This window comes from Nicotiana tomentosiformis, chromosome 4 (assembly GCF_000390325.3).
Source record: "Nicotiana tomentosiformis chromosome 4, ASM39032v3, whole genome shotgun sequence".
Taxonomy (NCBI): domain Eukaryota; kingdom Viridiplantae; phylum Streptophyta; class Magnoliopsida; order Solanales; family Solanaceae; genus Nicotiana; species Nicotiana tomentosiformis.
The window spans coordinates 11,668,063-11,682,095 of record NC_090815.1 but is presented as its reverse complement, the minus strand read 5'-3'; the positions used below and the strand labels follow the sequence as shown (position 1 = coordinate 11,682,095).

Sequence of the window (14,033 nt, the reverse complement as noted above, 5' to 3'; positions counted from 1 at the left end):
AAATTAAAAAAATAAGTACAGCCTCTCAGGGCAACAGACACTCAACTCGTCACAACAACTCAATCACTCGGCTCTCAGCCCTGAGTACTCACACTCAAAAGATACCTGCGCTCAGTGGGTGTGTGCAGACTCTGGAGGGGCTCCTACAGCCTAAGCACTATAATCCGCACGGACAACTCACGTGCTATCGTATCATATCAAGATCTGCACGGACAGCTCACGTGCTACAGTATCATATCAGAATCCGCACGGAGAACTCTCATGCTAAGTATAAACATCATGATTCGCACGGACAACTCACGTGCTACGGTATCTATACCTCACAACCAGACCCTCGGCTTAACTCAGTCATGTACCTCTCTAGTCTCACAGCCCTCAAAAAGCATAAAGATCAGCCCAAACAAAATGACATAGTGTATCAACAGGCATCAAGAAGAGACTGAGATATGATGCGCAAGTAAAACTATGACTGAGTACAAGATAGCAATTAGCAAATAATTCACAGGTATGCGACCTCTGCAGGTCCCAACTGCACTATCACATAGCCTAAGCATGATTTCTAACATGATTTGCAGTCAAATCTCTATAACACAGAGAGAACTAGTAATTAACAATAGTCTATTCAACTATACAGTCTCACGGGACGGACGAAGTGACAATCCCCCAAAACCAGATTTAAAACTGTTACTTACCTCAAACCGCGCAAAATCCTACTCCGCAATGCCCTTGCCCCTCGAATCAATCTCTAAACGCCCTGAATCTAGCCACAAGCAGTATGATATAATTAATATAAGTTAAAAAAATCTATTCCACAATAAAAACACGAAATTATAAGCCAAAATCCGAAATAGGCTCAAACCGGCCCCCGGGCCCATGACTCGAAATCCGACAAACGTCACAAAACCCGAAAGCCCGTTCACTCATGAGTCCAACCATACCAAATTTATCAAAATTCGACATCATTTGCCCCTCCAAAACCCCAAAATTCACTCTTCAATTCCCAAGCCCTAATCTCCCAAATCTCACCTCAAAAACTCACCAACTAGGTCTAAAATCAGTAGGTAAACACCATTATTGAAGATAAATAGGCACAAAGAACTTACCTCAGCAAACACTTCAAAACCCTCCTCATAATCCTCCAAAATCCGAGTTCCAAAATGTGAAAATGGTGAAAAATCTCGAAGTCTTCTATTTATAGGTTCTGCCCAGCAAAACCGCACCTGCGGACCTCCTGTCGCATCTGCGACACCGCACTTACGGAAATTCCATCGCAGGTGCGGATCCCACTTAAGCTCCCAGATTCCTCATATGCGGTCACATATTCACACCTTCGGGTGCGCACCTGCGGGCCCTGCCCGCTTCTGCGATCCTTCCGACTCAGGCCTTTTTCCGCATCTGCACCTCCCCTTCCGCATTTGTGATTTCGCAGATGCGCTCCTAACCTCACACCTGCACTTCCAGTCCAACCCAGCCTTGCCCGTATCTGCGTCCTCTTCTTCCTTTCTGCGGGGCAGCACCTGCGGACTCCCACCGCAGGTGCGAAACACCAAAAACACCAGAAGAAACTAGCAATGCCAAGTCCAAATTTCCTTCTGATGGGTATCCGAAACACCACAGAGGCCCCCGGGACCTCAACCAAACATACCAACAAGTCATATAACCCCATGCAAACTTAGTCGAACCTTCGAATCACTCAAAACAACATCAAAACACCAATTACACCCGGATTCAAGCCTAAAGAACTTCTAAACTTTTAAATTCCACAAACGACGCCGAAACCTACCAAACCACGTCTGATTGACCACAAATTTTGCACACAAGTCATATTCAACATTACAGACCTACTTCAACTTCCGGAATTCGAATCCGACCCGATATCAAAAAGTCAACCTCCCGGTCAAACTTCCCAAAAATTCGACTTTCGCCATTTCAAGCCTAAATTAGCTACAGACCTCAAATTCACAGTCCGGACTAGCTCCTAAGTCCAAATTAATCCAGCAGAGCTAACGCAACCGACAGAACTCTATTCCGGAGTCGTCTTCACACACTTTCGACTACGGTCAAAATTCTGAGACTTAAACTTCTATTTTAGGGACTAAGTGTCCCAAAACACTCTGAAACCAAAAATAAGACCTCCCGGTAAGTCACTTAAGCAGAAACAAATATGGAGAAACAGTAAATAGGGGATCAGGGCTAATACACTCAAAACGACCGGCCGGGTCGTTACACTTACCTTGTCTTAAAGCCCACTTCCGATCACGATGTCGTGTAAAAATCCCAATTCGGTGCCGAAAAATCCGAAACTATCCAAATGTTATATAAAATAATTAATACATGCTCAATAATTCGAAATTAGGCTATTAAATTAATTACCTAACCCAAAATGAAAAAATTCCAAAAATTCACCCCGGACCCATATGCCCGGATTCCGGAAATTTTCGGAGGAAATCGTTACCCATAATCTCAAGAACTCAAATATATAATTTTCATCCAATTCCATAACCATTTTCTTAGTTAAAATCTATAAATACCAATTTCTAGGTTTTTCTTCCAAATCCCAAATTTGTACAAATTTTAATGTCTACATCCATATATAAACCTTGTATTTAACTCACAACTAGAAGAAATCACTTACTTCTAGATGATGATGGAACCCCCTCTCAAAATGCTCTCAAAGATCGCCTAAGTCAAAGTGGGAAATGAGGGAAATGAGCTAAGTCTCGGAATAAAAATCCTTGGCTCCAGTCGCAGATGTCGTATTTGCGACAGGGGGTTCGCAAATGCGAAGAAAGCATCGAAAATGCGACCCCTGACAGAGCTGGCCTTCATCACAAATGCGATACAGAGTTTGCAAATGCGAACTCTTCAGACTTCGCAAAAGCGACCATATTGTCGCAAATGCGATCCATTCCCTCGGCAGCCCAGGTTCGCAAATGCGAACACTGCCTCGCCAATGCGATGGTCGCTTTTGCGACCAAAATATCGCAATTGCGATTATACCAGAACCAGCAGTCCAACTTCTTAACAAAACACTCTGAAGCTGCATCGAAACTCACCCGAACCCCTGGGGCTCCAAACCAAACACCCACACAAGTCTAAAAATATAACACGAAACCTATCAAATCACGTTTGATTGACCTCAAATTTTGCACACAAGTCGCATTCGACATTACGGACCTATTTTAACTTTCGAAATCGGAATCCGACCCCGATATCAAAAAGTTCACTTCCGGTCAAATATCTCAAAAACTTTCAAATTTCTAATTTTTGCCAAATGACAACAAAATGACCTACGGACCTCCAAATCTACTTCGGGGCGCGCTCCCAATACCAGAATCATGATACGGTGCTATTCCCAGACTCAAAATCCTAAAAGGATATCGATGACATTAAAATGCACTTTAACTCAAATTTATGAAATTCTTCCAAAATATCAACTTTCCATAATAAGCACTGAAATGCTCCCGGGTCACCCAAAATCTAATCCGGACATATGTCCAAGTCCAAAATTATCATACGAACCTATTGAAACTTTCAAATCTCGATTCCTAGGTCGTTATCTAAAAATATTGACCAAAGTCAAACTTGGACTTTTAAAACAAAATTAAGGTATCAAGTGCTCCAATTTCAACCCGAACATTTCCAAATCCCGAACCAACCATCCCCGTAAGTCATAAATTAATAAAAGCACATACGGGGAGTTTTATTTAGGAGAACGGGGTTCTAAAAGTCAAAATGACCGGTTGGGTCATTACAACTTTCTGCTTCTGCGACCCTGCCCCAAGCAGCCCCTTTCCGCTTTTGCGGTCACATCTCTGCATCCGCTCCTTTCGTCCTACGCCCATAAGCTGGGCCAAGACAGCCTCGCACCTGCTTCCACACGCTCGCTTCTGCGAGTCCACACCTGCAGCCAACCCTATCGCAGGTGCTGTGACACCAGAACATCAGTGCTTCAGCAATTCTTCCAACTCCCAATTTGGTTTGTTAACCACCCGGAATCTACTCGAGGCCTCGGGACCTCAACCAAATATACCAACAAGTCCTAAAATACCATACGAACTTAGTTGAGCCCTCAAATCATCAAATGAGAACAAAAACACGAATCACGCTCCAATTCAAACTTAATGAACTTTGAAACTTCAAACTTCTACTACTGATGCCGAAACCTATCATATCATGTCCGATTGACCTCAAATTTTGCACACAAGTCATAATTGACATTATGGACTTACTCCAACTTCCGGAATCGGAATCTGACTCCGATATCAAAAAGTCCACTTCCGGTCAAACTTCCCAAAATTCAACTTTCGTCATTTCAAGTCTAATTCAGCTACAGACCTCCTAAACATAATTCGGACACGCTCCTAAATCCAAAATTACCTAACGGAGCTAATGAAACTGACAAAATGCCATTCCAAAGTTGTCTTCACAGAGTTCCAACTACAGTCAAAATCCTAGAACTTAAGCTTCCGTTTTAAGGACTAAGTGTTCCAAATCACTCCAAAACCACAAAAAAAAAACCCGGCAAGTCACATAAGTAGAAAAAGATACGGGGGAAGCAGTAAATAGGGAATTGGAGCTAATACTCTCAAAACGACTGGCCGGGTTGTTACATGAAGAAAGATTTGTTTTATAAAATAATATGGGTCCAAGTTATTATTGAAATTATGTGACTTTGAAAGAAGAAAGAGCGCAACTTTTGGATTGGTTTATACCTTTACAAATGGGTCAGGTTGGGCCAGACAGGGTGTATGGATGAGTTTTTATGATTTGTTTATTTATAAATTATTTTAAATGGTACAAAAATATAAAAAATTCATATGGATGGCAAGTAGCAATTTCCACCCAAAAAAATCAATAAATCCAATTGAGTGATCATCAGAGTGCAATAGGGATAGTTGAGTGACTTTGTTGTTATAAATGAAAGAAAAATAATTTTCATCCATAATTTCAGATAGTTCGGTGACTATCTGAGCAATAGACTGAGTAGACTATATAGAGAACCTTTAGTGTTTGAGAATTCCAAATTATGAAGTGTTAGAAGGTAATTGTCACAACCCAAAATTCACTATAGGCCATGATGGCGCCCAACGTCATCGTTAGAAAAGCCAACGATGAACTACCAACTTGGCTACGCATTTTATTATTAAAAAATCATGAATTTTATTAGATAAGGAAATCAACGCTTTAAAATCATGAAAACTTACACTTTAAATAGAAATGGTATTAAAAGTGTGTAAATTCTAAATAAAATCACAACAACATCTAGAATATCCCGAGACCCAGTGTCACAAGTGCATGAGCATTAACTAAGGAGTACGATAATAATACAACATTTGTCCAGAATGTAAATAAGACAGAATAAAGTAAATAGTATGATGGAGACTTTGTGGGTTGCGATACGTAGCCTGAAATGCAGCTCACCATAAAGTCTCCTCAGCAGCTGCGCCTACGCACCAAGATAACCACCAATTGAACCTGTCATATCCTGCACATTTAGTGCAGAAGTGTAGCATGAGTACGTAAATCAATGCGTACCCAGTAAGTATCTAGCTTAACCTTGGAGAAGCAGTGACGAGGGGTCGATATTGACACTTACTAGAGGTCCAATAAAATAATATAATAAATCATAAGCAGATATGAAGCACACAGCAATAATGGTGTTGTAAGTTACATAATCTTTCAAAATTTTCTTTTAAATGTGTGAATTTCTCAGTCTTGTATTCTACCTCAACAGCTCAAATATATCAAGTGACAGTAACACACGGATAAGAAATACCACATAAATTGCCAGGCATCCGTGGAAGGATAACCTCGTGAATAACCGGACTGCCAGCGAAATAACGCACGATTATGCCAGGGTCATTTGGCCTGATCCAGAATAATATGTACACTACCGAGAGTCGAGCTGCATGAATCATAGATGTATCTATTATACTCCCGAGGCGTTCGGCCCGCTCCACAAGAAAAGGAAGGAAATAATCGAATTACGAGACACGTTCTTACAATACAATACATGAGCACAACGTTAATATAACATTTACTATTTTTCAAATAACTTGCCAACAACTCAAGGTGATAAGGCTCGGCATAATATATACATATATTTCTAAGTCAATTTCAATTATAAATTTAATTAATTAAGCCAGCAGAATGAGTTCAAATATTACATGATAAAGTCCTAAGTTTACCCGGACATAAACATACTTTAGCTACTTATGGACTCTCGTCACCTTGTGCGTACGTAGAACCCACAACTAGTAGCACATAACAATTAAATCACCTAGGGATAGTTTTCCCTTCACAAAATTAGACAGGAGACTTACCTCGCTCCAAAGTTCCAATAACCAATGCCAAAGCCTCTCTAATTCCTCAATTCAAGACAAACGTTCTGAAACTAGTCAAGCAACGTGAAAATCAATCAAAATATACTCCAATGCTTATAATTTAACAATTCATAATGATTCTCAACTCCGCTCGAAAAGTCAATAGAGTCAACCCGCTGGCCCACGTGCTCGGATTCTAAAGTTTTTGAAGATACACTTTACCATAACATTACGAACTCAAATATATGATTTATTCCTAATTCCATGTCCAATTTCGTGGTAAAAATTCAAAAATACCAATTTCTATGTTTCTTTCAAAATCTCACAATTCCTACTAATTTCCACGCTTAAATCCTTATAGAATCCATGTAGTTAGCTAGCAATATGCAGGAATTACATACCTTGCAATAGATGATGAAAATCTCCCCTTGAAGCTCTCCAAAAATCGCCCCAACCAATTAAAAATGAAAGAAAATATGCCAAATCCCGTATGAAGCCAAGTCTGCTCAGGCATGTTCTTCTTCGCAATAGCGGGAGCATCTTCGCGATCGCGAAGGCTTAAAGTCACTACCTCCAAAATTCCTCTTCGCGTTCGCAATGCCTCCAGGTCCTGATGCTTCGCGTTCGCGGTCACAAAGCCGCGTTCGCGAAGGTTTAACACCTCCAGGCCCCCAGCTCCCCTCTTTTCTTCGCATTCGCGATCTCCATGTCGCATTCGCGTAGGCTGCCCCAGGTTCTCTTCCGCGTTCCGACCCATGTGTCGCGTTCGATGAACAAAAAATCTAGCATCCTTAAATCTGTCTTCGCGAACACGTGAATCCCTTCGCGTTCGCGAAGGACAAAACCAGAACCAGCAACAGTAAAAACAGGGAGAAATAACCCACAACAATCTTGAAACGCACCCAAGGCCCCCGGGACCCCGTCCGATCATACCAACAAGTCCCAAAACATAACACGAACTTACTCGAGGCCTCAAATCATGCTAAACAACATCACAAGTACGAATTGATGATTGAAACCTTTGTAGTAGATAGATTATCATCTCTTCTTATGGAGCGGGATGAACACCTCTGCAGTAGATAGATGCATCTATAGTTTGTGCCGCTCGACCCTCGGCAGTGTACACATTATTCTAGATCGGGCCGTACTACCTCAGCATAAATCGTGCTTAATAATACTTGGTGCTTAATCATACCTTATATTATGTTGTGGCTTGTAAGGTTACGATTTGTAAGGAAGGTGATTTATTTGGAATTATTAAATTGGTGAAACAATTATTTGCTCTTGCTTGTTAATGAGTTATTGTTATTATTTACATAACCTATGTTTATTTAGAATCTCTGTACTCATATTATTAGCCCATAGTAAGTGTCGAAGTCGGCCCCTCATCACTACTTCTTTAAGGTTAGACTTAAAACTTACTGGGTGCATGTTGTTTATGTACTCACGCTATAATTCTGCACTGACTGTGCATGATCTGAGGCAGATGCATATGGCGGTCCTATCGGCGCGCATCCCAGATATTCTGAGGCCTAGTGGTGAGTTGCTTCCTGAGCCATTCTGCAGCCCCTAGAGTCTCTCTTTTGTATCTACATTCTATCTACTTTATATTTAGATAATAGTTAGAATTTTTTATATTCTACTAGTTTCTCATACACTTGTGGCACCCGGTCTTGGCGCACACACTGGTAGACTTTATGATTTTGGAGTATTTATATCACTATGTTTGCCACTCAATTGTTTTTGCTTCATTTATTAAATTTTCTAATCCTTAATTTCATATTAAATAGAATCTAATTATTTGGAAACTTACTAAAAAGAGGAATAACCTGTTTAATTCACTATTGGCTTGCCTAACGGTAATGTTGGGCACCATCACGGCCTATAGGAGAAATTGGGTCTTGACACACCTCCACCATGATCTTCAGCACTTGGAACATAAGGGGGTTAAATAATCCCTATAAACAAAAAGAGTATTGTTTTTGTTTAACAATAAGATAGATATGGTAGGATGCTTTGAAACCAAAGTGAAAAAGTCAAAGGTTGTATTGATACAAAGGAAGCTTGGAGCAGGATGAAAATTTGTAGATAACTTCTCCTCAGCACCAAAATGGAATAATCTAGATATGTTGGAAGTCAGTGAATGTTACAACTACAGTGCTTCAATCCTATAGCCAGCTTGTCCACTGTTACATCCAAGATAGAAATACAAGTTTCAGCTGCTATGGAATCTTTATTTATGGATTGCATACCACTGCTGATAGTAAGCCTCTGTGGGACCAATTTAAGCCATACATGTGAAGCTAAGTATCCCATGGACCATTCTAGGAGACTTCAATAGTGTTCTATTAGTGGGGGATAGGATAAATAGAGCCCCAATACACCAACAGAAAACTATAGAATTTCAATAATGTATTGAAGATATTGGTGTATGGCAAATCACCAAACAAGGTTGTCAATTCTCTTGGCAATAAAAGAGATGTAGATAACAGAATATACAGCCACATAGACTGGGCCTTTGGCAACCATGATCGGTTCCAGACATATGCAAGTATTGAGGCTGTGTACTTGGTTCTAGGAGTTTTAGACCACTCCCCAATCATGTTGAATACAGTAGTGAACAGTTCTAAAGTCAACATGCCTTTTAGACTCTTGACAGTGCTCCTGCAACAGGAAAATTATAGAGAAGCAGTCAGAATAGTTTAGACACAACAAATTCAGGGCCACACTATGTTTAAGATCTGCATGAAACTGAAGATGCGGGAAATCCAAACTAGGGACATCCTCAAAGAATTTTCTTCCATTGACAGCAAACTAGAGAGCCTGAAGAAGAAGCTGGAAGCAGTTCAAAGGGCCATAAATGAGGACCATTACAATCCAGCACTCATAGAGGAGGAAAACCTGACACTCACACTGATTGAGAAATGGGATGCAATACAGGAAAGAGTACTTAGGCAAAATTCAAGAGCTATACAGATAACACAAGGGGATCCCTCACAAGATGGTGTGTCTGATCATGGAGTGTGTAACCACAGTAAGATATACATTGTTGATAAATTGAGGCATAACAGCTAGATTCCCAGCAAAGAAAGGTCTACGGCAAGGGGATCCTATATCACCATATCTCTTTGTGCTTGTGATGGAATATCTGAATAGAGCACTAAAGAAGCTGAAAAGAAATTCCAAACTTTAAGTATTATCCTAAATGCTCCAAGCAACACATCACTCGTATATGTTTTGCTGATGATCTGCTCTTGTGTTGTAGAGCAGACAGAATTTCAGTGCAACTCATGATGAATTATTTTGAGCACTTCTCATCTGTATCAGGACTTAACGCTAATATGGAGAAGAGCTCCCTATACATTGTTGGTGTCAAAGCTGAACTCAGACAAGAACTCCTGGCTAAACTCTACTTCTCTCTTGGCAACCTTCCCTTCAAATACCTAGGAGTACCACTATCTGCTACAAAACTGACTATCAACCAGTGTATGCCTTTGGTGGAAAAGATTATGGCAAGGGTCAAATATTGGTCTTCTAAGTTTTTATCATATACAGAAAGACTCCAATTGATAAAAAGTGTTTTGTTTGAGATCCAAACCTACTGGGCTCAGATTTTTCTACTCCCAAAAAAAGTAGTTAAAGTAGTTATAGCTGTTTGCAAAAATTTCCTCTAGCATGGTACAAAGGAGAATGCTAATAGGACACCCATTTCCTGGGAGACAATATGCCAGCCAAGATCTACCGGTGGATTCAATATACTCAATTTTACCTTGTGGAATAGAGCTGCAATATTGAAGTTGTTATGGGCAATTTCTTAGAAAAGGGATACACTTTGGGTCTTATGGATTCAACATCAATACATTAAAGAGGAGGACTTAAAGGAAATGAGAACACCAAGACAAGCAAGTTGGGTGGTTAGAAAGATATTTGAGGCTAGACAATGGCTAGCACCTGACATGAATAGAATACAGACTTATACAACAAATGCCAAATTCAGCATTAAGAAAGCCTATAAGGATATTCTTCCTCAATACCCTAAAGTCTATTGGAAGACATGATATCAAAACATCAGTTCATTTTATGGATGGCTCTCCAACAAAGATTGGCAACAGTAGACAGAATACAAAAGTGGGAAATACAAGTGCAAAGTGAGTCTGTGCTTTGCTCAACAGATACAGAGGAAACACTCAATCACCTATTCTTTGAATGCAACTACTCCAAGACTATATGGCATAAACTACTTCAATGGACAGGAATGCAGAGGCAAGTGCGATCATGGAATGAGGAACTAGTTTGGCTGGCAAACATAACAAGAAGCAAGCATCCAAGAGCATCCATCCTTGCCTTCATATTTTCAGCCACAGTCTACCATGTTTGGATGGAAAGAAATAGTAGAAGTTTTCAACAACTGAAGAGAACTAGTATAGACAGATTGAAAGAAATAGCCCTACAATTGCATATTGTTGGGCAAAGATACTCCAAATGGCAGAATGAACTAGATAGATTAAGAGGCTATCCCGACTAGGAGCTACAAGATATTCTTGCCTCTACAACTGATACCCTTCCTAGAAGGTGAGCAGTTATAGAGCTTGAAACTGGTACTCGCTAGTATAGAGAGTTCCATAGTTATTTTTGTATGATCACGTCTCTAGAGTCCAAGGAGCATGTGTGCTTATAAATAATTATACTTGGTTGAATAAAATTTTCCATTTAACCCCCCCAAAAAAAAAAAAGTGAAGCAATTGGCTTAATCGTCATTGTCATTATCTTCTCTTCACATAATTCAGTAATTTGGTACTCCTGTTTTTAGAGAAGAATTCTTTCGTGGCTGACCTCATTCACCAAAAGTCAATAAAATACCAGCTAAACTTAGAAGAAATCCACCTTTATTTGTAATTAAAACCGGTCATTTAGGGTCAGTAGGATAATATATTAATTGTAAAATGATGAGCTGTTTCTATTCTATGAAAAATAAATACAACTTGCAAGATTCACCAAGTAAGAAATTGCAATATGGGGGAGAACGAAGTATTTGTTTGGAGCATTCAAATCAATTTCCTCCTATATTTTTCCACTTTTTTTAATAATTATTTAAGCTCAACCCACCCAAAAAATTAAGATAACATTTAGAAAAAAATAAGGATGACGTGTCGGCAAGTAGGTGCAAATTGAGTTTTTTTTTTTTAATTTCTCACAATTTTATGCCTTGCTTCAAGTCAACTTCTTTTTTCCACGTTAATTCCTAATTGAGTCATTGAAAAAATCACATTTATTGATTCAACGAGTATTAGAAAAATGACACACAAAAAAAAGTTCCAAATGCATTCACTAGGAAAGTTTTATTTCAAGATAGTTGTGAATATATTTACTTTGAAATCTTCCTGAATATGGAAAGGCAATTGTTAAGTAGTTACATATCGAAATACAATACTTTTTTTTGTATTTTGATTTTTTATTCGGTGCCTAGTATCCCTTTGGTGTCCAACCGATTCATATTTGTGCCGAAAAGTCTCACTTTTACGATAAAACACTCATTGACAAAGCTACTGGATTAACAAGAGATATAGTCAATAAATGAACGAAAAGATTAGTTTGGTTTTTGTTTATCTTAATATATTTAGTTCTAGTGACAATCAATTAGTGCATGTTTTGGGAGGTAAATTGTGTTTGTGAAACTAATAAAATTTATTCACAAACAAGTTGCTTAAATGCAAGTCTAACTCTTCCCCCCCCCCCCCCACGCCCACCCCACCCCCAAAAAAAAAATCATCCCTCTCTCCTTTTGTTTTCTATCTTTCTCTCTTTTTGCAAATCCAGTTGCGAACATAGGCTTAATTTATTTTCTTTATTTTACGCGTCGTTTAGGGTAAATTTAAAGCAATAAAATGAAATGTATGACCTCCCCCCCCCCCCCCCCCCCCAAATTTCAAAGTAAACTCTCTACATGTGGAAGCCGGAATATCTCAATTATCAAATACACAATGGACTTGAGTTGTGCATTGACTTGCTAAAATAAGACAAAGTCAACATTTCGACAACCTATGCATTATCTTTTTCTATATAACATGAATATGCAAACGCATCTCAAGTATATTACTACACGAAAACCTTGAAATAATTTATTTGGAGAATTAGAAGATTATAATTCTTCACCGGAAGGGAAATGGCACCACCACCAACCACCACTATTCCGCCGTTTGTCGGCCTCATCGTTAGGGTTCTTACGTTCATTTGCCTGTTGATTTCACTCATCTTGATTGCCACCAATACTGATACTATCCCTACTAATATTGGGGATGTCAAAATTAAGTTTAGTGACTTTTATGCTTACAGGTAAAATTCTCACTTTAATATATACTACGTATAATTTAAGCAATATATACTAGTTAGTACAATTAGTTTTCTTATTTTGATATGATATTGTGACTAACTTTTATGAGAATATGCAGATACCTGATTGCTACTGTGGTTATTGGAATGGCATATACTCTTCTCCAAAGTGCTTTCTCAATTTTCCTTGTGACCACAGGAAATCGCCTTGGTGGTGAAGGTTTCTGTCTATTTGACTTCTATGGTGACAAGGTAATTCTATACTTTTAGCCGCTCCAAGAATAAAAGCCGACAAGATGTATTATATATATTTATTTATTTTTTATTTTGACTAGCGAATGCAATTAGTTTTGACTGACCTGCTAATTTTGTATTTTGTCCATTATTTTCCTAATACCGTTTTTCACCATAAAAGTAGAAAATATAGAGTTTAATTTATATACACTAATAATTTAAAATATTATCTACTCACCTAAAATATATTTACAGGTAACGACCCTTCCATGAATGGGATGTGAGATTTGTAATCTTAAAATAAACCAAGTTACATATATCAAGTAAATATGATCTAGTATATAATTCGAGCCAAAGCTAACGGATTCAGAGTTTTTGTGTGCAGTTTATCTCCTACTTCCTTGCAACGGGAGCAGCAGCAAGTTTTGGGATGACACATGATTTGAAGCAACTTCAAAACGGTGACGACACACTGAACAAATTTCTGGGCATTGCAAATGCTGCGGCCAGCCTTTGCCTTTTGGGATTCATTTTCGCTGCTGTTTCCTCAGTTTTCTCATCTTATGCTCTTCCCAAGAGAGCTTGATTTTAAAAAAAAAATTAATCTCATAGTTTAAATCCAACGCTTTGAGATATTATTATTTCAAGATTTTGAAGGTTGCCTTGTGTTGAAGTTTCAATTTGTATTTAAAATGTATCTAAATGTTTTAAGTACGTTAGTGAAGTTGTGTAAGTCTTAGGATGGTTTTGTATTTATTTTTGTAATATTTTGTCTTGGGAATTGTCTTTAATTTGGGTATTTAATTTCCTCTGTATCCTTTAGAAATTGTTTTTTTCCAAAGTTAATAAGAACATATTGCCTCCAAAACCGTTGCTCTTTAGTTAGAGACCGTTTGCAATCTTTAATATGGCATTGACTTTTTAATTATTTGAATCTTTTTGTAGAATATTAAAGAGAGTCACGGCCGGCCAGCTCCTTTAGATACTCTTCCCATGTCTATTAATTTTCATTATCAGATAGATTTAAAAATGAAAAAAAAAAAATCGATCAGATTTTCTGTGCATCTTGCTGAGACCTAAATTATAAAGAAGATATAAATTATAGATATGCTAAAACCTAAATTTTCTTTATTGTTCATATGG

At 38.5% G+C, this 14,033-nt stretch overlaps 2 protein-coding genes across 2 annotated transcripts; both read left to right on the top strand.

Annotated features, from left to right (window-relative positions):
- Positions 1 to 10,410: 10,410 nt before the first annotated feature.
- Positions 10,411 to 10,851, top strand: LOC138909262 (uncharacterized). The gene has a single exon (XM_070200447.1). It carries the CDS (start codon positions 10,411 to 10,413, stop codon positions 10,849 to 10,851), a length of 441 nt encoding a protein of 146 aa, XP_070056548.1.
- Positions 10,852 to 12,412: 1,561 nt separating this feature from the next.
- LOC138910593 (CASP-like protein PIMP1) lies at positions 12,413 to 13,771 on the top strand. The gene is made up of 3 exons (XM_070201831.1): positions 12,413 to 12,659; positions 12,776 to 12,908; positions 13,276 to 13,771. Exons 1-3 carry the CDS (start codon positions 12,490 to 12,492, stop codon positions 13,474 to 13,476), a joined length of 504 nt encoding a protein of 167 aa, XP_070057932.1. The 5' UTR covers positions 12,413 to 12,489; the 3' UTR covers positions 13,477 to 13,771.
- Positions 13,772 to 14,033: the final 262 nt, after the last annotated feature.

Coding starts and splice junctions, on each gene's coding strand:
- LOC138909262 (XM_070200447.1), top strand. CDS start 10,411: ATGGCTCTCCAACAAAGATTGGCAACAGTAGACAGAATACAAAAGTGG.
- LOC138910593 (XM_070201831.1), top strand. CDS start 12,490: ATGGCACCACCACCAACCACCACTATTCCGCCGTTTGTCGGCCTCATC. Junction 12,660..12,775: donor AGTGACTTTTATGCTTACAG/GTAAAATTCTCA, acceptor GAGAATATGCAG/ATACCTGATTGCTACTGTGG. Junction 12,909..13,275: donor TTGACTTCTATGGTGACAAG/GTAATTCTATAC, acceptor TTTTGTGTGCAG/TTTATCTCCTACTTCCTTGC.